The following is a 25,834-nucleotide window of genomic DNA, read 5'->3' on the forward strand; positions in this document are numbered from 1 at the left end:
GACGGTGCGGATAAAGCACATCTTTTAAAACATGCTTAACAACAACACCCAATATAAAAAAGAAAGCAGCACACAGATCAGTCTATAACCAACACAGAGTTCTGCGACAGAACAACAACACACAAAGGACGCACAAAGTGTTAATACATTGATACAATGCCACTTTCAGTAAAGAATGTTAATAAAGTTTTTAGAGCTGAGCGATATAATGATGTCTTATCCCATGGCCCAAGCAACGTTTCTAAGCTGAAAGGACGAATATCAAGGGTCACCAACGTTGCTTTCAAATCATGTCATTGCTGTTCAAACTTAGGGCCGCCTAATAGAACGTGTTCGCTGCATTGTAAGTGTGAACATTGACGGGAAACATTGTGGTTACATTCGCGTGAATGTATTGTTGTCGGAAGACTCCTCTCTTGAACTATTTACCGTAATGGTGATGATATTGAACCACTCTTCCATCTTGCGTTTCTAGTTTCATAAACCAGAAAGACAACCCGTACTGTGTTGTGACAACAGCTCTTGGTGGTAGTGCTTCCTGTCCTCTATGTCAAGGTGTATCTAGCTTCTACAGTTTTGAAAAGAAGTTGACAAAGTGATTCCCTCACATTACTTTTTTCACGCACTTATAAGCCAGTTATGTTGTCTGCCCTACTGCAAGATAGCAGAACAACAAGACTAACACAAAGAGTCTTCGTCCTTGCATTCCTTGCAGGTGTCCTTCTTCTTCACTCTGCTCGTTTGGAGCTACCTGCTGAGTTACCTGCTGTTTATATATTGCGAGGCACCGACAGGCAAGCTAGACAAGCTTATCTTCGAGCGTCGGCGGAAGAAGGCGGATAAGGAAGAAGGAAATGAGCTGCCAAAAGTCAGCGCAGCACAGGAAAAACTGTCGTCCGTCATTACAAGTCTCACAGATGCCAAATTTGCACTACCCGCTCAAAACAACAGTAGCAAGGAGGCATTTAATGAAATTCATTATAAAAATGGCAACGTGAGCTGCCAGCTATAGCAGTATCTATAGTTAGTGGCATGGTTTATTGTGGTGTCACACAAGGGGTGTAGACTTAAGGATGTAAGGCAAAAGAAATAATCACGAAAAGATGGGTAAATAGAACCTTAATCCAAAGTACAAGCCTGATACAGATGAAGGCAAGAGTGAGCCGAACTTTATATTTTCTTTTGTTCCTTATCACCAAGAGATCAACTAAATGTGCCATGCAAAAACACTAATAAAATCTTCTTATTAATATATGCATCTCAGAGGCCTCCTTTTCAAAAGGCTTCTACATTGTTCATAGTGGGAGAATAATGAAATTGTATTCAAGGAATTGCTAAAAAACTGCTTATGTCTTTCGTTTGACCCGACTGACATTACTTTTGAATCGTCACCTTTCATAGATGACGTGCTGAACACAAATTGTGTGGTACCTACTATGCATGCTCTTCCACTGACAACATGCTACTTTACGCATAAAGTTCCGTGCAGTCCTTTGAGATCGTGCATTATACTCGAGACCAGCTTTATATGGCAATGAAACTAAAACTAGAGCGGCAGAGCATTTGTAGATGTGCTACTGCGCCAAGTATTGTGGCTTTGTTTGGCAGCTCTTTCGGTTTCTTGGAACAGGTACTGGCGAATCAGCGTAGCTGCCACGTTCTACGGTTTCGCATTTGTCCAAATGGTAAAGGGAAAAACCGAAAAATGAGTCAGTTAACACTGAGTGCTGTATTTCGTCTTGTTTTGCTTTCGTAACTAAAGTGTTTGTTTTCTATTCGCCAGCTTAAAGTGAATGACACTGTTGGACTTTTCTTAGGGAGTAGTCTCACTTGCGCGCGCTTTGCCTCCATAGTCCTGCCTTCATTGCCATAGAAGGGGCTCCGCGACTATGGTATACAGAACATTTTAACGTTTCCTTCGAGCATATCTTATTTTGTTATAGCGCAAGCTTGACACGGACAACAGAAGGCACATCTGACACACACAGCGCTGTGTGTAAGATGTGCCTTCTGTTTTCCGTGTCAAGCTTGCGCTATAACAAAATAATATATGCCGTACCAACAAGCCCCTATTGCTATCCTCATCGCCTTCGAGCATATTGGCTTTACTACATCCGTCTCCTACATTTGTATAGGAGGGAATGCGGGTGCCGAGGCAGGCCTTCTTGGCATGCATCAACAAAGCACATTTTCTTCACAACATGTACTTGTGCTTGCAGAAGCTGTATTATTCTCTGTTAAACACGAAGACTCCAACATATATATTGTGGGCTCAGGGCCGTGGCTTCAGAGCCAATGGCCAGCTGAGGCTCTCAGAGACGACACAGAGTGCAAAAGCCATTCAAGAGACAACCTTTACTGCCCGAAGCCCCGGGCCAACTGAACCGCTTCCTGGTCGCCATTGCTCGCGCTCGGGCCCCAGGCTGGCTGCGAGTGGTACGGGCGCAGGAGCCAGGCCCAGATGGTGGAGATGGCGGCACAGCGGCGCAGCCATGCAGCTGGTCGTCCCTATAACAGCAAACGCTGTCTTGTCTGTATATTTATATACACATTTTCATGAGAACCTCATAAATACTGATTCATGCATGCAACTCTGAAAATAAAAAGTCTAATGCTGAATGTATTATTACGTTACATTATTACAGTACATTACTGAATGTAATGAAAACTCAGAACAGATTCTACTTTGAAGCTATTTCTTCTTCGTCAATCTTGTGAATGGCACCTTTCTTTTGAATTTTCGTATGAGGTCAACGACATGCCTCTTTACTTCATTACTGCACTATATTTACAGCGAAAGCAGGAAATAAAACTTAACTTCCTCCACCTAACATTTCTCGGTTCATCTTTACACATATGAAGGACGCGAAGGTAAAAGCAGCCGAGATGCAGCAGAAGCACCCTTGAACGTTGCACATTGCCAGCGAGTCATGTACAAAAAGCAATATACAACTGTACGAATTCGCACATCAATGTACAAGAAGGCCTTTCAGAAATACTTAAGCAGCAAGTCTACATAGTGGGATTAGAAAAAATCACACATACACTTGGTTAATTCCTGCTAGAACAAACATAAAGAATGGAGCACATATAAAATTAATAAAAATACAGACAAAAGATGAGAACTCTAAGTCGAACCTCATTAAAACAATGTCCCATCCGACACGTAAGACACCTTCGTTATATATGATATTCATTATAAGCACACATGCCGAGATCGGCGGGAAATATAACGCACATTAGCCAAGGCTAGAAAAGCTGCTCAGCATAACGTTCTCTAAAAGAAGGCAAAGTCGTATTAACGCCATCACTACTCGCCACAACAGACGAGGCCACCAACCCCACTCGTTCACATCAGCTGATAACAATACTTTCAAAAGCACTTCTTAAAAGATGCCTTCGGTCGGTTCTCTTATCAGTGTCTCTAACTGCTTTGGTTTCGTAACTAAAGTGTTTGTTTTCTATTCGCCAGCTTAAAGTGAATGACACTGTTGGACTTTTCTTAGGGAGTGGTCTCACTTGCGCGCGCTTTGCCTCCATAGTCCTGCCTTCATTGCCACGGAAGGGGCTCCGCGACTATGGTATACAGAACATTTTAACGTCATATTGCGAAAATTGCCATAGAACACTAGACGTACATCACTTGCTCTGGCCGTGTGGTCGGACCCACGCAAACAAGGATCAAGACTCCGCCAGGCTACAAGACGCATTACGCAGCACGGACCTGGCGGAGCAGCTCTGGGCCGTCCAGCGAGTCACGATGCGGCCAGGGAGTTACAACTCCCGGTCCCAACGTGGGAGTAGCCCGCTCTATGGGACCTTGCGCCCCGTAGCTCGCAGGACCTTTCTATAAAGTTACTCCATCCATCCATCCAAGTCGGAAATGTTACCTGCACGAGGACACCATAGACAGCTTCTTGAAGCAGTATTCAAAGAAGCCATCAGCACGTCTGTACTTTGCTCTAGAGAGAGCGAGAAAGGCAAAGGAAAGACAGGGAAAGTAACCAGAGATTATGTCCGGTTGGCCACCCTGTACCGGAGGAGAGGCAAAGGGATGCGATAGGTGAGAGAGAAAAATAATTTTTAGAAAATGAAAGGAAAAACTTACACACACACGCACACAAACAAATACACACGATACACACGAACTGTTTTTGTGGGCACTGTCACGCCGCCCGCAAAGACGTTCCTAGTGTTATGCAGTGTCACCGTACAATCCTGCGTCACACAATAAAGTCACAATCTGTCAGAAAGTCCAGTGTCTTTTAAATACCGCAGCAGCGCCTTCATAGCCGATCGCGCTGATTGTTCGCGTAGGCCAGTTTCCAGGGATCTTGTTTTCTGTCATTGGGCGCTTGTCCAGTTTGTCTAGGGTGGCAGAGAGGACTGCCCTTTGCGGGTCGAAACGAGAGCACTGACAAAGAAGGTGCGCGATTGTTTCATTGCACCCGCAGAAGTCACAAAGTGGACTATTGGACATTCCGATAAGAAAGGTGTACGCATTTGAAAATGCTACTCCAAGCCATAGACGGACTAGAAGGGTGCAGTTACGTCGTGGAAGGTCGGGCGGAATATGGAGCTGTAAATTAGGGTCCAGGATAAGAAGGCGTGCACTTGTGAACTCGGGTGAATTCCAATGAGCTAATGTGAGGTAACGCGCAAGTGCGGAAATTTTTTTCGCTGCGTCGGCTATCGAAAGAGGAATAGTAGCGCAGTAGACGCCGTCATGGGCAGATCGGGCATCTGCGTTCGCTCGATCATTGCTATGTATGCCATAGTGACTAGGCAACCGCTGATATATTATATTGTGTCATTCGTGAGCTATACGATGGTGTACTTCTCTGATCTCTGCGACGAACTGCTCATGTGATTCATAGCGCTGTGCAGGGAGTACACTCTGTAGGGCTCCATTGGAATCACAAAAGATTGACCATGCATGGGGTGGTTCCACCTGAAAGAAAGGAAGAACCGCACGCAGGGCCACCAGCTCGGCAGCTGTCGTTGATGATACATGTGACGTTTTTAGTTGTATTTTGACGGATCTTACTGGTACCCCCACAGCGGCAGCTGAACTTGTAGGTGTGACTGGGCCATCGATGTAAACGTGTACGCGGCCACTGTGCACCTCATGTAAAAGTTCTAATGTGGCCTGCTTCAGGGCAAACGACGGCATGTTAGCCTTCTTCGTGATTCCTGGGATGATGAGGCGTATTTCAGGTTTGTGCAGGCACCCTAAAGGCGAGGACGGTTTTGCTGCAGGCATGTAGTTCGATGGCAACGAAGTACGATTGGCAACAATGATACGACTGAAAATTGTGTGGGGCCTTTTGCGGGTAAAACAGCAAGATGGTGAAAAGGTAGTCGGGCAACGTGCCGAATATGCGCCCTGAGAGCGTCTGTGGCCAAGTACGTTGATAGTGGGTGATTTTGAGCTATGACAATCGTTGCCGCTGTAGACACACACTTCAGAAGACCGAGACACATCCTTAGGGCTTGAGCTTGTAGCCCCTGGAATACTCGCTGGTTTGTTTTACAGGCGTTACCAAGCGCAGGGAGGCTGTATCTTGCGAAACCGACGAACAAGGCGTCATAAAGCTGTAAAATAAAATAAAATAAAGCTAAATGCAAAGGTTGAACAATGACCAGAAAAAAACAATATTGACTGGAACCTTTCAAATTGTAAGCACATGGGCACTGCACCTCTCTTACATAAACCCGCCGCGGTGGCTTAGCGGCTATGGTGTTGCGCTGCTAAGCACGAGGCCGTGGGATGAAATCCAGGTTGTGGCGGCCACATTTCGATAGAAGCAGAAGGCAAAAAACGCCCGTGTCCCATGCATTGGGGGCAGGTTAAAGATCCCCTGATGGTCAAAATTAATCCGGAGTCCCCCACTACGGCGTGCCTCATAATCAAATCGTGGTTATGGCACGTAAAACTCCAGGACTCAATTTTCAATTCTCTCATAGAATGTAACAGTGAGCTACTTCAGGTTCCACATGGGGATTGTGTTTCTTTATACGTGATCGTCGTATCGAGGCCACATACACAAACCAAAATGCTGTGTAGGGTAGCCAAAGAAATACTCTCGATGCCTTGTGTAAAACCATTGTGTAAAACCATCATTGTAAAAGGTGTAGAATAAATTTCTCTTGCGTGCTGTGTACTGATCGCCATGTTTACGTATTTATACGTCATTTGCAACGATGCACGCTGATAGGTGGCCAATTTGTTTCCTCCACACCAAAACTCGTCCAACCATGTGGCCTCTGGGGCTCTGTGCAGAGTGACTTTGGTTACGGTTGGTTCCCCGTAAATATTAGTACATGCATGTATAGTCGGCAGCACAGTCGTGTTTGAGAATCCCAAGCACAGAAAACGCCAGCACAGATAGAGGCACAAATGGCAATAGCGCAGTTGGAGTGCTTCGTTAACGGACACAAGGCATCGAGAGAATTTCTTTGGCTGCCCTAGGCAGCATTTTTGTTTGTATATGTGACCTCGATACGACGATCACGTATAAAGAAACACAACGTCCATATGGGATGGAACCTAGGCCTGCAGTGTGGTAAGCAATTACCTATATATACTCGACGCCAACAGTTAAGGCCGCGCGGAATACGTATGACAGTACCGTGTGACAGCCCCGCCACCGTCATGCTACCGTGAAATGAACAAGCATGTGCGGTTTAACAGTAGAGGCTTAGAAACTATCCAGAATCACACAATACATTTGGCTGAAAACGCGACAAAGCCAAACGGACGCACTATCACGCTACATTCCATTAGTTGTAATGGAAGTTGCATAAGGTATGTGTGTTGTTTAAATGGGCTCTCGCATAACTAAGAAAATGAAAGTGGACTGGTTCTGCACGAATTTTATTTGTTTCTGCTGTTTCTGAGCTCACAAAGTCCTTTGATTCTGACAAATATAATTTTTCCCAAGATAAGTCTTGAACTCCCTAGATCTAGAAGAATTTTCTGAGAGACTGCAGCGCTGCACATTAAGTTTTGAGTCGTGGCTTTGCTTATGCCACCGATGAACATGATAGCAATGAGCATCCTAGAAATGGAGGAAGTGTGTGTGGATGTCTCAAATGTCAGGTGAAGTCATGAGGTGGCAGATGGTATCGGCGCGCCAAGACTGAAGATCAGTGAGTCAAGTTTCAAGAAAGAGGGGTCGTGTATCTCAGGTGTTTGCTGTCCATGCTGTGAAGTCTATGTTAGAAATGATAATGGATCTCTAAGGCAAAGTCGCGAGTGCTGAAAAAGTCCGGCTGCTGTCACATTCTTGTAACACATGAAGGCGAAAGCCTGCTGCACATTTGGTAGTACATGAAGTTATACAATCGGGGTTAGACTTGTTTTTAAGGCATTTTGGTAATGCATTAAGTTATACAATCGGCGCTAGCCTTCCTGCAAGACATAATGAGTCGCAAAGGTAAGTATGTGTGTGGCACTAAGGCGCAGCGGCACGCGCTTCTTCCGCAGTGGCGTACTCGCGCGGCCATCCTCGCGAGCCGCAAGAGCGTGCACGCTCCTCCATCGCTCGCCACCGATAACCGCCGCCGCTCCAACTGTGACGTCAATGCGCAGAGCGAGCGCGCCCGCTTTTCTGCACAGCAACGTCCGGCGCGACAGCAATTACTAAACTTCAAATTCGGCAGACACCAAAGACTGTTTAAGTGTGGGAATGCGAGAGCATTATGCCGTTTCTAGACCTCACAACGTCATCAACACGCTCATTTTTTACGCTCATGACGTGGCGCCACCTCCTCCGCACCTTCACGCACGCCGCCCAATGACGCACGCACTACTCAGCGAGATGGCTACAACATGACGTTTGCAATCAGGTACTGTTACGTTTCGCCTACGACGCGCGGTATAGCCGGCGCGGATGCAACGGACGCCGGGGCTTCCTTCAAAGCGGCGGACATTTTGGCCCGTTCAGCGCTGCCGCAACGCTTCCTGCCAAGCGCGTCCAGGCATGTTTCAATGCCACGTGTCTTCGTGTGTGTGTGTGTGTGTGTGTGTGTCTTCGTGTGTATGTGTGTGTGTGTGTGTGTGTGTGTGTGTGTGTGTGTGTGTGTGTGTGTGTGTGTGTGTGTGTGTGTGTGTGTGTGTGTGTGTGTGTGTGTGTGTGTGTTTGTGTGTACATGTTGGTGGCCACGCTTGTCAAAGCGCGGCAGCCGGGGAGAAGAGCTCCCCAACTGTGAAGCGAGGAGGTCTGACCGGCGCCGGCCCGGCGGATGCGTCACTTCTCGTATCAACGTGTCCGGGCGCCTCCGTCACGCGCGCCTCATCCCGAGCCGTTCCTTCTTGCCCTCGACTCCGAGAGTATAAAAGCAGCTGCCCCCGGACGCCAAGAGAGGCTTCGAATTCTTCCGTCGAGTAACGTGCTCTCCCGTCTCTCCACTTCGGTCGACCTGACCGGCCGCTCTTTTGCGATGCTAAAATAAACAAGTTGTTCTGTTAGCAGTCGACTCATCCTTTGCCAGGACCTTCGGATGCTCCCAGCTGTGCCCCAGGCCGCCAGGCCAACGCTACCCTTGGGGCTTGCGACCCATCTGCAACAACTGTTTGCCAGCGGTGAGATCGCGACAACGGAGGCCAGCAGCGAAGATATGCGGTTGACTGTATGCTGAGCAGCACAACGACCATCCGGGAGCAGTGCAACGAGCCCTGTGTGATGACTGGTTGCCTGCAGCGGAACGACTGCGCTGAATTCTTGGCTGCAAGGTTTGACGAGAGCGGGCCTTTCTTCTTCTGAGGTTTGCCAGGCTTTTCTTAGTGTCAGAAACATAGCTGGTAATTGTGGTTGTCGTTGCTGCCGGATTAGTTTGCGGCAAGACAATAGTAGGCAGTAGACAAAGCAGCATTCAGAGCAGCCATGGATTGGAAGTCGTTGCGCAAGCCGAAATTACTGGAGGTTGCAAGAGAGTGGGGTCTGGATGTCTCAGACAAACTCAGAAAACCTGAACTGCTAAAGGCTATTCTTGAGTTAGAAGCTGAGGATGACGAGCTGTCGGAATGCCTTGAGACCATTGAGGAAAGGGAGACGGCAAAAAGACAGGAGCGCGAACTTAAAGAACAGAAAGAAAAAGAAGAGCGTGAACGTAAAGAACAAAAAGAGCGAGAGCAACAAGAGAACAAAGAAGAGCGCGACCGTCAACACGCGTTGGAAATGAAGCGTCTCGAGATAGAGATGGAACGCGCTCGTAATGGAAGTCAGGCACACGGTGCAGGAGAACGAGTATTGTTTAAAATGACTGACCTGATGCGGCCGTTTAAGCTTGGAGAGGACATTGGTTTGTTCCTGGTTAACTTTGAGCGAACGTGCGAGAAGCAGGGGTTCTCTCGGGAAACGTGGCCACAGCGCTTGCTCACTTTGTTACCCGGCGAGGCGGCCGACGTAGTCGCTCGCTTGGATAGAGAGGAGGCAGAGGATTTCGACAAAGTGAAATCGAGTCTTCTAAAAAAGTACCGGCTGTCAGCGGAGGCGTTCCGTCGGAAGTTTCGGGAAAGTGAGAAAGGCAAGAATGAGTCATATACAGAGTTTGCCTACAAGCTAATGTCAAACATGCAGGAGTGGCTCAAAGAAGAGAAAGCGTTTGGTGACCACGATAAAGTTCTGCAGTGTTTCGGGCTAGAACAGTTTTATAGTCGGTTACCTGAGAACGTGAGGTACTGGGTCTTGGATAGGCCAGACGTTTGTACGGTGGCTAAAGCCGCTGAGCTAGCCGAGGAGTTTGTGACGCGTCGGGCTCGCGGAGCTAAGGACGGTCAAAAGGGTGAATTTGGCTCCAAGTTTGAGAGGTCGAAGTTCACGCCCATGAGAGGAAGGGGGGACACACGTAGTGCGGATGCGAGTGAAAGCAGTCTGACCAAACGTAAGGAGACGGCGGCAGCCGAAGCCGAACGCAGAAACCGGTTCGAGACGAGGCAAGCGCGCGTGTGTTATACGTGCCAGAAGCCGGGTCATTTTTCGGCGCAGTGTCCGACCGAACCTAAGGAGACGGCGGCAGCCGAAGCCGAACGCAGAAAGCGGTTCGAGACGAGGCAAGCGCGCGTGTGTTATACGTGCCAGAAGCCGGGTCACTTTTTGGCGCAGTGTCCAGAAACAAAAACAAAAGTCGTGTTTTTGTCATTATGCAGCACTGACGAGAACATGAAGCTTCTCGATCCTTACATGCGAGACCTCCTCGTGAACGGGAAAGAGTGCCGAGTGCTTCGTCATTCCGCAGCTACAATGGATGTAGTTCACCCCTCTTACGTAGAACCCGATATGTTCACGGGCGAGTGCGCATGGATCAAGTAAGCCGTGGAAGCTCATAGCGTGTGTCTGCCCGTAGCAAAAGTGCTTATTGAAGGACCTTTCGGAGCACTTGAAACGGAGGCCGCAGTGTCATCTCTGCTGCCCCCCCAGTACCCGTACCTATTTTCGAACAGGTCCGATCACCTCCTGCGCGAGAAGGGGCTTTTGTTTGGTGAGGCTAGCGTTCAGGCCTTAACCAGATCGAGAGTTCGGGAGCTAGCTGCAAAGGCGGTGGTTGCGGGGCCGACGTCGAACAATGAGAAAGGGTCGGAGGCGCAGCAAGCTGATATTCAGAGCACGTCCGAACTGAATAAAATTGAGTCTGTAATGTTAAAGGCACCAGATACTGGAGAGGAAATTCCCGATGCGGGAAAGTTAGAAGAGCTATCTGCAGATTTGCTCATCGCGCCTACGTCAGACGGACTGGATAGGTTGCTAAAAGTCAGCCGGTCGGCTTTGATAGCCGAGCAAAAGAAGGATGGCAGCCTAGAAAACATGCGCTGCAATGTCAAGGAAGGTATCGCCAAGAAAAACGCTCGTTTTGTGGAAAGAAGTGGGGTCCTGTACCGGAAGTATCTAGACCGCAGGGGTGTGGAGTTCGATCAGCTGATCGTGCCTCAGTGCTACCGTCAGGATCTGTTGCGCTTGTCGCATAGAGGTTCGTGGTCCGGACACCTAGGAGTTAAGAAGAATAAGGACCGTCTCTTGCAAGTCTCTTACTATTGGCCAGGGTGTTTTCGTGACGCAGAACACTTTGTGGGGACATGTGACACCTGTCAGCGGGTGGGAAAACCAGGGGACAAACCGAGGGCGCCGGTGAAGTTGGTACCTATCATTACGGAGCCTTTTAGACGGCTCGTTATTGATACAGTAGGACCTCTGCCGGTAACAGCCACGGGGTACAGACACATTTTGACTGTGATCTGCCCGGCGACAAAGTTCCCTGAAGCAGTGCCGCTTAAAGAACTAAGCTCAATTGAGATAGTGAATGCACTACTGTCCATATTTGCGCGAGTTGGTTTTCCTGCGGAAATCCAGTCAGATCAGGGCACGGTGTTTACTAGCGCTTTGACGACCGCCTTTCTCGAAAGGTGGGGGGTAAAGCTGTTACAGAGCTCAGTGTACCACCCACAGTCGAATTCCGTTGAGAAGCCACACTCCGTCATGAAGCGCGTGTTAAGAGCATTGTGTTTTGAACAACAAACTGACTGGGAGCTGTGTCTGCCTGGGGTGATGTTTGCATTAAGGACCGCGCCGCATGCGGCTACGGGGTTTTCGCCAGCTGAGCTGGTGTACGGTCGCTCGCTGCGGTCTCCGCTTCGCATGCTTCGAGACTCGTGGGAACGCAGGGGCGACGACCCAGTCGTGGTAGAGTACGTGCTTAGGCTCCTCGAACGCTTAAGAGGTCACAGGAGTTGTCACGTGAAGCAATGGCAAAGGCCCAGCAGAGGGCCAAGGTTTATTATGATCGGACAGCCAGGGCCCGTCGTTTCGAGGTGGGCGATGAAGTAATGATATTGCGCACATCGCTAAAGAACAAACTCGACGTGCAGTGGGAGGGCCCAGCACGGGTTGTTCAAGAACTGTCGGACGTTAACTACGTGGTGAGTCTGACAGGAAAACGGAAAGCACAGCAAGTTTACCACTGTAATCTGCTCAAACCCTATAGACAACGGGAAGCAGTGGTATGTATGCTGGTAAACGTTCCCGAAGAGCTTCCGGTCGAGCTTCCGGGACTAGGCTCAGTGACGAACAGGGAAGACACCGATCAAGTCATTAGTGACTTAATCAGTAAAGCACCGCTGTCGCCTGAGCAGAAAACCGAACTACACCAGCTCTTACAAGAGTTTCAAGGTCAGTGCTCTGAGAGGCCTCGTAGGACTTCTGTCCTTACTCATGAAATAGAACTTACCTCCCCAGAGCCAGTACGATCCAAGGCGTACCGGGTGTCACCCCGCCAGCGCGATATTATGGAACCTGAGGTAAAGAAAATGCTACAGCTCGGTGTTATTGAGGCGGGTGACAGTGATTATACCTCCCCTTTGATTTTAGTTGAGGTACCGGGCAAGGAACCTCGTCCTTGCGTCGACTACAGCAGGCTTAATTCCATCACTAAGGATCAAATTTATCCGATTCCTAACATCGAGGAGCGCCTTGAGAAAGTTAGTAGCGCTCAGTTTATTTCCACCCTAGATCTTGTCAGGGGTTATTGGCAGGTTCCACTTACAGAAGAGGCCAGTAGGTATGCGGCGTTCATTTCACCAATGGGAACATTCCGTCCTAAAGTTTTGAGTTTTGGTTTGAAGAACGCGCCATACTGCTTTTCAAGCCTCATGTGCAAAGTGTTGCGGGGACAGGAAGAATTCGCTTTACCGTATTACATGCATATCGCGGCATCTGCCCCTGGTGCGGCGACACACGCCCTACACTCTTTCACATCTCGTGGGGGTGCGAAGGCAAACCTCAACACTTAAAGACTCCTAGCACGTCATTTGAGCGGTGGGAGGTACAGCTGACCGGCGATACCCTGGCGGGACAAGAAGCTCTCGTCCAGCAAGTACGTCGAGCAGCCATGGCCAGTGGAGTCCTGGAATGAGGACACCACCCACTCGACCTCAAGAGCAACCACCTCGATGGTCCGAATAAATGTTTTTTCTCTCTCTCTCTTAGACGACGTAGCGATATTCTCCGCATCCTGGTCTGAACATATGGCACACTTGCGGGCAGTGCTAACCCGCCTGCGCGAAGCGGGCTTGACAGTCAAGGCTCCCAAGTACCACTTAGCACAGGCCGAGGTTGTCTACCTCGGTCACGTGATTGGACAGGGTCGTCGCCGCCCCTCTGAAATAAAGGTGGCCGCGTTGCGAGACTTCCCGCAACCGCGCACGAAGACCAATATTCGGTCGTTCTGATAGTGTCGCCGGCTACTATCAGAGGTACATCCCCAGGTGCTCTGATATCGCGGCTGCCCTGACGGATGCTCTGAGAAAAACAGAGCCCCAAACAGTCGTCTGGGACGAGACAAGGGAAAGAGCTTTTAGCGCCCTAAAGAGCGCCCTAACAAGCCAGCCTGCGCTACGATTGCCAGACTACACAAAAGGGTTCGTTGTTCAGTGCGATGCTAGTAAGCGAGGCATGGGCGTTGTACTGTGCCAACGGGAAAATGGAGAAGTGGAACACCCCGTCCTGTATGCTAGTCGTAAGCTGACCAGTCGTGAGCAGGCGTACAGCGCCACCGAGAAAGAGTGTGCGTGTCTCGTGTGGGCCGTTCAGAAATTGTCATGCTACCTAGCCGGCTCGAGGTTTATCATTGAGACGGATCACTGCCCTCTCCAATGGCTGCAGACCATCTCTTCCAAAAATGGCCGCCTCCTGCGCTGGAGCCTCGCTTTGCAACAATATTCCTTTGAGGTGCGTTACAAAAAGGGGAGTCTCAACGGTAACGCCGATGGCTTAAGTCGAGGCCCCTAACTTAGGAATCAGCCTCAAAGTTATTTGTTACTGATGTTTTTCTTCCTGAGGCAGGATTTTTAACATATTGCTTTTGTTTTATGTTTCAAAGTCATGACGTGCTTTCTAGTGCAATTTTCCAATTTGTGGACGCGTTTTGAGGGCTGCTAGGCTACTGTAAGGGACTAGGCAGTAGTATAAAAGGGGAAAGAGCCTGGCATGGCTTAGTGAGGGTTGTGTCGTGCTTGCTGACTGAGCGGTCGAGTTTCGGCGTAGTTCTAACGCTTGCTGGGAACGAGAAAAAAAAGGGCAACTCTCGCGAAGTCACTTTGCAGTGTCCTGTGTGAACCTGAACGTGAGAACGAGGCCTTCTCTGTGCGCTGCGTTCAAGAAAGCCGAGGGACGACCGACTTCGGTTATGAGCATCATCGAGCGACATCGCTCCGGACAGCGGATGCAGTCCCCTGACCATCGGGATCTCCTTCTCCCGGCGGGGCGGTCTGTTACGTTTCGCCTACGACGCGCGGTATAGACGGCGCGGATGCAATGGACGCCGGGGCTTCGTTCAAAGCGGCGCACATTTTGGCCCGTTCAGCGCTGCCGCAACGCTGCCTGCCAAGCGCGTCCAGGCATGTTTCATTGCCACGTGTCTTCGTGTGTGTGTGTGTGTGTGTGTGTGTGTGTGTGTGTGTGTGTGTGTGTGTGTGTGTGTGTCTATGTGTGTGTGTGTGTGTGTGTGTGTGTGTGTGTGTGTGTGCGTGTGTGTGTGTGTGTGTGTGTGTACATGTTGGTGCCCACGCTTGTCAAAGCGCGGCAGCCCGGGAGAGGAGCTCCCCAACTGTGAAGCGAGGAGGTCTGACCGGCGCCGGCCCGGCGGATGCGTCACTTCTCGTCTCAACGTGTCCGGGCGCCGCCGTCACGTGCGCCTCATCCCGAGACGTTCCTTCTTGCCCTCGACTCCGAGAGTATAAAAGCAGCTGCCCCCGGACGCCAAGAGAGGCTTCGAATTCTTCCGTCGAGTAACGTGCTCTCCCGTCTCTCCCCTTCGGTCGACCTGACCGGCCGCTCTTTTGCGATGCTAAAATAAACAAGTTGTTCTGTTAGCAAACGACTCATCCTTTGCCAGGGCCTTCGGATGCTTCCAGCTGTGCCCCAGGCCGCCAGGCCTACGCTACCCTTGGGGCTTGCGACCAATTTGCAACAGTACGCATAGACACTCCTTTAGTAAGCCAGAACCGTAGAGCAGCAGTGGCTTCAGGGAAGCGTGCTCGCCTCGCCCCCCGGATGTGTTGGTTCGACTCCTACCCAGACCATCATCATCATCATCATCATCATCATCATCATCATCATCATCATCATGAGCCTGGTTACGCCCACTGCAGGGCAAAGACCTCTCCCATACTTCTCCAACAACCCCGGTCATGTACTAATTGTGGCCCAGACCCAGACCAAAATGTGCCAAACCTTCTCGTCAAAGCCATTAATTTAATTTGTTCACAGGAACCTCACTGAGTAATGTGACATCAGTCCGAGCATATATAGACGTGTTTTTGCTCGCTGCGGCGTCGGCCACATTTAATCACGGTGCAGTTTCGCCAAGGGCACCGCCAAGATAGACTCCTAAGGCTTTTCGCTTCAATAAAAACAAACACGAAGTGATCACTCATTCACTACTCACCGAGTTTAGGCCGATCACATGTGTGTTAACGTGATGGAGGGAAAGCTCGGTTCTAGTGCCAATGCGAGTGAGTGCATATGGATCAACGAGGAGAGTGACTGTAGGCTCTTGTAAACAGTCTGCAGTTTATGACTTTGGACAGGTAGTGATAGTAGCCTCAGGTAAAATGTGAGGCATTTTAGTCGCCGGTTATTACCATCACCAGCGGTCACGCTTTACACAGAGCACCTTTCAAATTGAGTCAAAGTACCCAGCGCAGTTGTGTTGGGTGGCTGCAAATATAAAGCAAATAAGGGTATGCGAATAGCAGCATGATTTTTGCAAAGAGGGGCGCAGAAGCATTGCGGAAGAAAGGAGACCTGGACAGAGGAAAGATGCTCACTTGCATTTAAATATATTTTCAGAGACAAACCACCAGGAACATTATTGCGCATGCGCTGTCATCAAGAACTGGGGACAAAACTTGCAATTCTTTTAATAAAAAATAGCCTAACGGGGCATACATCACGAGATCAATAATGACAGCTTCTGTGGGTGATAGCAACAACGGCACGTTCAAGTGGCCTGACAGAAATCATTCCAAAAAAACCTTCGGGAGGAGGGGAAGAAAAGAGGGTGGCGTAGAAACTTCAGCCAAGGGCGACGAACGTAAATTCCTTGTTCATCAGATGCACTGACAGGGCACTAATGTAAAAGTTAGCATGAGCGTAACTCTGACCAGCCTTGAGGATTTCCCTTTCGAGTCTGCCTTCAGATCCGCTTATAATCTTGATTTTATTGAAAAGGGGTTTCCAGACCCAATCTCTGCACTGCGCAGCAAGGTGCGCAGAGTTTCTCAAGGCCTTTAAATATGAAGAATGCTCTCTTAGCCTGTCATTTAGACAGCGCACCATCTGCCCAATGTAAACATTCCCACAGTCGAGTGGTATTTTATATAGAACTTCCGGGGCACAGGGGACGAGGGGTTGCGTGTGCTTTTTTTCACAGGTCTTGTTCTTCTTTTGGTCGTTTGGAAGAACGCACATCCGAGAAAGCTGGAGCTGTGGAGACGGGTTCAATGCCGTGTTTTTGCCCGATCCATTTTAGTTTGTGTGAAATCGTGTAGACATATGGCCTCCCGACAAACTTATTTGGCCTCTTGCGTGGTATAGCATTGGATGAAGCCTGCAGCCTTTGTGAAAGCGTTGAACCCACTGCGACTAGCACCCTCAAAGCGCATCCCGAGGCTTTCAGACGAGACGCTTGTAGGTCAAAACTATGACCAACCCTGTGTACACAACAGGGTTGGTCATGGTTGGTGAGGAATGACTTGAGGCGCGAAGAAACTATACCACGTTTTACCAGTTTGGTGTGAGAGGAGTCAAAAGGTAGAATAGCTTAGAAAGTGGCAAATAATCCCAACAAAGTGTTCGTCAGAATTAAAATAGAGCACTAAATCTAAAAACTGGGGTGTGCCATTGTCAGGAAGTTAAATTGCGAAAGACAATGTGACCAAGCATTGTTTGAAAGAGAGCAACACTCGCTCAGATACTGCGGTGCTAATGTCATTATGTGGAACAGATCAAAAGACAAGAAAATCGTCCACATATTTATGAACTTTAAGAACAGCGTCCTTGTTCAATTCTTGTTGAAGCAAACAGTGAAATTTGGCTAAGAAAATTTCACACAGAATGGGTGCCACACACGTTCCAATACATATACCCTTCTTCCGTATCTGAATCTCACTGTAAACGTTAACAATGGGAGAGGTGAGGTAGCAGTCAAAAAGCTCAAGAAAACCCTCTGCCGGGATAAGGCAGTCGTTCTGAAAGAAAACCACACCGTATGAATAATTGCTTCCCGGAGAGTTGCAAAGAGTTCATCATGCCGTACAGAATAAAATAACTCCTCAATGTCCACAGGCATTGCAAAGTTCACCTCCGATACTTCGATCCTCAAATCCTGCATGAGACTGCCCGAATGCTTGAGCACAAATGGGTCCTCCGATGCGAGCGCTTTCAGGTGACGCTGAAGAAAACACTGACCTTGCGCTGCCAACTGTCTCTCTCTATTACTATGGCTCGAAAGAAACGTAGTGGCCAGTGGGTATTTGCAGGAAAAAATACTCTGAGGCACTTGCCTTTGCAAGACCTTACCATCTTGCACAGTGCATTCAGTTTCAAGTCATTCAGAAGAGTGATTGCCCTGGCCTTGACTTTCCCAGGTGTGGCATCCACTTCTTTGAAGTTTTTTTTAGAGCTGCAGTAGGGGGCCCTTCGCCTTGAACATAGACGTCGGGAGAACAACGAAGGCAATTTCCATGTCACGAAGCAATATTTCGAGGTCAGATTTCTTGAAGAATGCTGCGGTGCCACGAAGAAAGGAAAAGCCTACCGAAGTGCCTGGGGGGAGTGCGTCGTAAAACGTCGACACCATAGCAGAGACATCGATCCCGTTCGTCACCGGACCATTTGTCAGCGATCTTATGAACTGTCGCCAGCAAATCCTGCTTGAGCATTGACGCCGCCAAGCTAAATTTTGACCCGTTTTTTAGTACTTGTTGCACATTGTTAGGGACTCACGCTCCCCCCTTGAACACGACAGGTACAAAGCCTGACTCACGTTTGGTCTTTTTCGGTAGTTGAAGTAGGACCCGGCCCCATAGAAAATATGTTGCAGCCTCGGCATTTTTCTGTGACAGAGGCGAAGGAACGCAGCTGCCTTGCAGTCTCGACCTTCCAACTCGTAGCACGAAGTCCTGAGCCAAGTTTCCAAGAGTCTAAGTTGTTTCCACGTCTCCTATTTCAAAATTTTTAATATCCTTTTCCAATGCCCTTCGGATGGAGTGAAGCCCCACGAAGTAGGAAAACATCAAGAGGGCACAGACCTTTTTAAGATGAAATCAAGGAATCTTGCTCGGCAAGTCAGAGTCGCAATGAGGTGGCAGCACGCTGTGCATCGTTCCTTTGGTGGGAGGCTTGACAGAAAAGAGCCAGTTGTAGAAGAAATAAGCTTTAGGATAGTAAGCTGTTGGGCTAGTTGGTTTGACGTGATTTTTACAAGGTGGAGCGCAGAAGCGTTGCTGAGGAAAGGAGACCAGAATAGGAAAGACGCTCACTGCAATTAAGTATATTTTCATGCTGACTTCCTTTTTTCCGCAGGGCTTCTGTTCTCCCCTTTACAAAAATCATGTCAAACCAACTAGCCCAAGAGCTTACTATTGTAAAACGAATAGCAGCAGTATTTGAGGCTGAATCGCACAGAAATAGAATAATGCCGGAAGTGAACCGAATCGACTACAAATCAAAAATTGCCGTAACTAATATCGAACTTCCAATTTTTAATAGTTTGAAAATAATGTACAGCCTTCTCATTTTTAATATCAATTTTTACATTATGATATGATATATTGTGATACGTTATGATATATTATGTTATGATATATATTATGAACGGAAATTTGATCTAATTTCACTGCACATTAAAGGATGCTTCAATAAAAGTATAAAGGAATATTTACGAACAACTAAGATTGTTGGCAAAGTCAGGGATCTTCAGAGCATACGTAGTTATTCATTATCATATTGTTACGTAGGAAGACACCGACGAAAAGCTATTTACAAGTATATTTACAAGGCTACAAGGCAATATGCTGCGCTTGGCCAAGAGGCAACAGCCCGCGCTAGCTTCTAATCATCGTCGTCGTCTTCACACTGCTCGCCTTTCGTGATCGCACATATTGTGCCGTAGCACTACCCCCGGCGGCAAAAGCGCCGTCCCGGAGCGACTAAAGATCGGACTCGGAAGCAGTGTAGTAGGCCTCGAGCCTACTGACGTGTACGACATCACTAGATGCCAGAGGACAGGACGAGGTTGAACCCACAGGAGCAATTTCGTAAGTCACAGGCGTCACCTGGCGCAGCACGCGGTAGGGCCCTGTGTATCGCGAAAGGAGCTTCTCTGAAAGTCCGACGTGACGAGTGGGCGACCACAGGAGCACGAGCACACCAGGCGAAAACTGTACGTCACGATGGCGGGCGTTGTACTGGCACTGCTGAGTGGTTTCTGAGGCCGTCAGTCGAGCACGGGCAAGCTGGCGTGCATGGTCCGCGAGGGCGATGGCGTCGCGCGCATACTCGCTTGTTGAGGTCGCAGCAGGAGGAAGTGCCGTGTCTATGGGCAAGGTAGGTTCGCGACCGTACAGTAGATAAAAGGGAGAAAATCCAGCGGTGTCGTGCCGGGAAGAATTGTACGCAAATGTTACGTAAGGAAGGGCAATGTCCCAGTAGTGGTGGTCCTTGGAAACGTACTTGGCCAGCATATCGGTAAGAGTACGGTTTAACCACTCTGTCAGGTCATTGGTTTGAGGATGGTATGAGGTAGTCAGTTTGTGTTGAATGGAGCAGGAACGCACAATGTCAGCGATAACTTTCGAGAGAAAGTTTCGACCACGGTCAGTAAGGAGCTGTCGCGGGGCGCCATGAAGCAAGATAATGTCACGCAAGAGAAAGTCCGCGACGTCAGTGGCGCAACTGGTAGGGAGAGCCCGAGTGATAGCGTATCGGGTGGCGTAATCAGTCGCGGCGGCTACCCATTTGTTCCCAGAGGATGACGTGGGAAAGGGACCGAGCAGGTCTAATCCAACACGAAAGAACGGTTCCACAGGGACGGTGATCGGCTGGAGATGACCGGCAGGTAGCACCTGAGGTGTTTTCCGACGCTGGCAGGGATCACTGGCAGCAACATAGCGTCGAACGGAGCGAGCGAGACCAGGCCAATAGAAGCGGCGGCGGACGCGGTCGTACGTGCGGGTTACCCCAAGATGTCCTGCAGTGGGTGCGTCATGCATCTCAAAGAGCACAGTCTGTCGTAGCTGTTTTGGCACGACAAGAAGAAGGTCAGAGCCGTCAGGGAGGAAGTTCCTTCGATATAGAATGCCGCCCTGGAAGACATATCGGCGAACGGATTCGTCGGTAGGTGTAGAACGCAGACGCTCGATAAGTGCTCGCAGCGATAGGTCTCGGTACTGCTCATCGGCCATGTTAGCGAAGGCAGACACAGAGAAAATGCCGTTGGCGCTACTACTGTCGACGTCGTCAGGCTCGTCTACCGGGTAGCGAGACAGGCAGTCAGCGTCCTTGTGTAGTCGGCCAGATTTATAGGTGACAGTATACGAATATTCTTGGAGGCGTAAGGCACAGCGACCAAGTCTTCCGGTAGGATCTTTCAGTGAGCATAACCAGCAAAGCGCGTGATGTTCTGTGACAACGGAACAGGATCGGCCATATAAGTATGGGCGGAATTTCGCAACCGCCCCAACTAGGGCCAGACACTCACGCTCAGTGATGGAATAGTTGCGCTCCGCGGGTGAGAGGAGCCTGCTGGCGTAAGCGATAACCCGGTCGTGGCCACGATGGCGTTGTGCCAGTACCGCGCCAATTCCGTGACCGCTGGCATCAGTACGGACTTCGGTAGGCGCAGAAGGATCGAAATGGGCCAGAACGGGAGGCGTTGTGAGAATGTCGATTAGATGTGAGAATGCAGAGGCCGCGTTATCGCCCCACTGGAAAGGGGCGTCTTTTTTCGAAAGCTCGGTTAGTGGTCGTGCTATGGCGGCGAAATTTCTCACGAAACGGCGGAAGTACGAACAAAGGCCGATGAAGCTGCGCACATCCTTGACACACTTCGGAACAGGGAAGTGCGCAACAGCATGGAGCTTCCCTGGGTCCGGTTGCACTCCGTTCGCGTCAACGAGATGTCCAAGGACGGTAATCTGGCGACGGCCGAATTGGCACTTGGATGCGTTGAGTTGCAGACCGGCTCGACGAAAAACGTCCAGGACAGCTGAGAGGCGCTCGAGGTGCGTAGCGAACGTTGGGGAGAATACGATAACGTCGTCCAGGTAGCACAGGCACGTGGGCCATTTGAATCCGTGAAGAAGGGAGTCCATCATGCGTTTAAAAGTTGCAGGGGCGTTACATAGACCGAACGGCATCACTTTGAATTGATAAAGACCGTCGGGTGTGACAAAAGCAGTCTTCTCGCGGTCGAGATCGTCCACGGCAATCTGCCAGTAGCCGGAGCGAAGGTCAAGAGAGGAAAAATAGCGAGCACCGTGGAGGCAGTCAAGGGCGTCATCAATCCGAGGTAGGGGATACTCGTCCTTTTTGGTAACCCTATTAAGGTGCCGATAATCCACGCAAAAGCGCCATGAGCCATCCTTCTTTTTGACCAGTACTACAGGTGACGCCCATGGACTATATGATGGTTCAATAATGTTCTTGGCAAGCATTTTGCGAACTTCAGCGTGAATAACCTGACGCTCAGCTGGTGACACTCGATACGGGCGGCGATGAATAGGAGGGGCATCGCCGGTATTAATGCGATGTTTGACAGCTGTAGTTTGGGCCAAAGGACGATCGTTAAAGTCAAAAATATCGTGCTAGGAAAACAGAACGCGGTAGAGTTCACGAGCGTGCTCGGACGGCAAGTCGGGGGCAATCATTTTCTGGAAGTCAGCGATGGTACAATTTGCCGACTGCGATGGTAGAGGAGTATCGGATGAAGTGTCGTCAACTGCAATGGATGCTACTGAGTGATCCTCGAATGAGCAAAGGTGGGCCAGAGACATCCCACGTGGCAGCACTTGTGTCGTCAAGCCAAAGTTGACCACTGGCAGGCAAACGCAATTCGCCGTAATAGATAAAACTGTATGAGGTACTGTGATCCCGTGTGTAAGGAGGACGTCTTGCATAGGAGCCGCGATGTAGTGACCGTCGGGGACTGGTGGTGAGTGATGTAGATCGTCGAAGTGGCAGCAGGTGTCGGAGCCGGCGGAGTCGGGTTGTCGTCGCCGGGAGCCATGAAGGAAGGCTCGACGTACCGTCCACTGCGAAGCTCCGTGACGAGGTACAGGGAACGTCCACCTCCACCAGATATGTTACGTAGGAAGACACCGACGAAAAGCTATTTACAAGTATATTTACAAGGCTACAAGGCAATACGCTGCGCTTGGCCAAGAGGCAACAGCCCGCGCTAGCTTCTAATCGTCGTCGTCGTCTTCACACTGCTCGCCTTTCGTGATCGCACATATTGTGCCGTAGCAATATAAAGTAGAAAAAGCTAACCTTGTGGACCAATTATTATATTTGTATACCTTCGTGACCAAACCAGACATGCGCGTCGTCTGTGGCTGCAACAAAGGAGAAAAAAGTACTGTTTCTTTTTCTAATTCAGATCGTGCCGGTGGATGGTGCCACTATTGCATAAAGTCTGTTACAATAAAATGTATTCTGATTTAATCGATGAGAAGACATAGGTGCCGTTTCTCTAAATAGCATTAAACAATACCCACTTCATAATGCCGTGTCTAAACAACGTTTCATTGCGAGGGATCGTGTTTAGCCGGAATGGACTAACTGTCTTAGTGATGCAGAGCACTAGTACGTTCTTTCTGCATTAGGTGACGTTAACGTTAGTCCTGTCACCTGTCCTGTCTAGTCTCGACGCGCAATGCCCCGTCTGTCGCGCTTCACCGTACTTGAATACGCATCACCAACTGGCTCAAAATTCCACTCTTCTGAAGTTAGAGCTTTTTTGCTTTAATTTCATATTTGATTGGGCACAGTCGATCACGGTGTCCGGAAACATTCGAAAAACATTCGGATTTCAGAATAGTGACTATTTAATTCGACGACCTAATCAAATAGTGGATATTCGATTCGGGGACCGAACTGAATAAAACAGCATTCGACTTGTTATTCGAAAGTTTCCAATATTCGCACAGCGCTAAAAGCAATCATGATGACAGGCGCGACAAGTATTCAGTGGAGTGATTGCTAGGAGGAGCTCCAGGAAAACATGTGAAGCACCTTGGTTGTCAATGCATTCTATCCATAACGACTACATCAGAGCGTCAGACATGGATGAATACAAAAACCACAGGGCGGTAACGAACGTGAAACGCGAACGTTTAAGCGTAAGAGTAAGGGGGGGGGGGGGTGAGGCGTACTAGGTGTTCAAATTCGACGTAGAGTGAAGCGCACATAAGACGCGAATACAGAAAAGTAGACAGGACAGCGCTTGACTCTCAACTGATTTATTGTTTGACAGAAAAACATTTTCAAAAATGTTACAGTATTTTTTGCGCATGCGGAGCAAAGCAAGTTCAGCCATTCATGATAGCAGTGCCAAGACTTTAGACCCCTCAAAATTCTATCGCAATTCTTGCCTATTTAGATGCGCACACTCTTTATCATGCAGCGTAATGGTTGTCTGACTGACACAATCGCTACCCCTTTTTTCTAATACGGTATGCCTCGACTATTTGGTGAGTTACTTGATCTTTGTGTCGAAAAATTATCTGCGTGCCACTAAACTGTGGCATACACCCACCGTTTCTGCAGTGTCTGCAGTGCGTGGCTAGATGAGTATAGTTTGCGCATTTTAACGATGAGTTGTGTTCCCTAAGTCGATTGTTTGCTCATCTGCCTGACTGCCCCACATATGCTTTACCGAGAGGGAAGGGGATCAGGTAAACCACCCCCATTCTGGATTTGACAAACTTATTTTGATGATTAATGGAACATTGCCTTGGTTCTGTTACTTTGTTAACCCGCGGCCAGATACGCGCCAGCTTCTTTCATGCCATGAATTTCATGTCAACGTTGTACCTACTTCCAATATTTTTCAAATTATGTGCCAACTTGTAAACATAAGGGATGAATGCCGATTTTAGTATATGTAGGATAGATTGTAGGCAGTAATTGTATAACTCAGGAATAGCATGACATTTCCGTCTCCGACAAAGTACTTTCCAAAGCTGTCTGTATATTCTTAACTTTTGCTAAAAATTAGCTTTGTAACCTTCAGGGGAAAATGTTTACATGTCAAAGCCAGGCATATGTATCATTTCTTTTATTGCAACTGCCATGAGTCATACCCTCTTTATAGATATCAATGAGGCTTTAGAAAAGAAACTGGCGGGACTTCTAACTAGAGTTTTAGGTAAGTTGATGATAACTTTTTGTCACTTAGTATTGAATTTTTTGTGCAAGGACATAAAGAGTTGTTGGTTTGAGGAATACGGTCGAAGGTTTCATTCATGAAATTCTGTAAAATTGCCATAGTTTCTTCACCTACCCCACTCTTTTCAGTAAAGACATTTGTGCCAAGATCCCCAATATAAAAATATTTGTATTAGGCGTTCATACAGCCGCTCTAAGATAGTGACACAATGTAGATCTTCGGCTGTGTGAAGTAAAGCAACTTTGTTAGCATACGATGAGCAACTCTTTGGCATGCTGGATTCATAGACTACGTAAAGCTGGCGTGCCTGATAATGCCCTGGTTCCTGCCACAAAAAAAATGTTCTAAAATGGGTTGGGTATATGCATAGTGCGTGATGTGAAGAAAAAGGATGATATATTTAAGGTTAAAAATAATAGTTGAACGAAGAAAACCAGTCAAAAACACAAAGGACAAGAGGAGAGGTTCACACCACAACGACTGGACTATCAACTGAGGTTTATTAGAATCGGTGTAGTCCCGGCAAGGCCAGCAGAGGATGCGCAACTGCATCATCGCTAATCACATAGTGTGAAAAGACAAGAAACGCTTCTATCGTGACCGACTTAGAAATTCAAATTCTTTTTCAAGTAAGCGCACCGAGGTTGTACTAATGCAGTCATCACCTAATAAACTGATGTAGTACGCTTCCAAGATTTCCCGCTTTTCTTTGCCCTTGCCCCTACCAAGGATCGTCACATTGGTAAACAAAGGATAACAACCACACTCATTGCAATGGCGAGGCAAGTTGGCACTGTTATCTGACCCCAGGGAGGAGTGGTGCGCACGCAGGCGGTCATTAATACATCGACCGGTTTGGCCTATGTAAAATCTTTCGCACGTGAGAGGGAACTTATAGACAACCCCTGCAGCCCATGCCGTAAAACGGTTTTCATGCTGCGTTGTGCAAACGTGGTTCCTTGCCCTGCCTCGAGAAATGCGCGAGCACAGACCCAAAAGCTTACAAGGGGCAGAAAACACAACACTTACTCCCTGCTTGGCGGCAACCTTCTTGATATTGTAGCTCACTTTATGTACATACGGCATAACTTCAAGTTTCCTACGGTCAGTTGCCCCACCATCTGCCAGCTTCGTACATTCCTTCTTTAGCCTCTGAAGCAGCGATTCAGCCACCGCTTTCAAAAGAGGCGGAGGGAACCCTGCGGCCTCTAAACGTTGGGATTGTGCGTCAAAGCTACTTTTAATGGCGTGGTGACAGCTTCTTTCAAGTGCACTGCGGAAACAATTGATTGCAATCCCTCTTTTTACGATCTTTGAATGTGCAGATCCAAATGGTAAAAGAGCTTTCTTGCCCCTAGGTGAAAACATCCAGCACAAATGCCCGTCA

General features: G+C 48.6%; 1 protein-coding gene across 1 annotated transcript in view; it reads left to right on the forward strand.

Annotated features, from left to right (window-relative positions):
- The window catches only part of LOC142576859 (nose resistant to fluoxetine protein 6-like), a 66,471-nt gene extending 65,219 nt beyond the window's left edge, over positions 1–1,252 (forward strand). The window contains exon 15 of the mRNA XM_075687054.1: positions 716–1,252. Coding sequence (XP_075543169.1) covers positions 716–1,012 — 297 coding nt within the window. The 3' untranslated portion in view covers positions 1,013–1,252. The remainder of the gene's footprint in view (positions 1–715) is intronic.
- The last annotated feature ends 24,582 nt before the right edge of the window (positions 1,253–25,834 follow it).

Source organism: Dermacentor variabilis, chromosome 1, assembly GCF_050947875.1.
Source record: "Dermacentor variabilis isolate Ectoservices chromosome 1, ASM5094787v1, whole genome shotgun sequence".
NCBI classification, from domain to species: Eukaryota; Metazoa; Arthropoda; class Arachnida; order Ixodida; family Ixodidae; genus Dermacentor; species Dermacentor variabilis.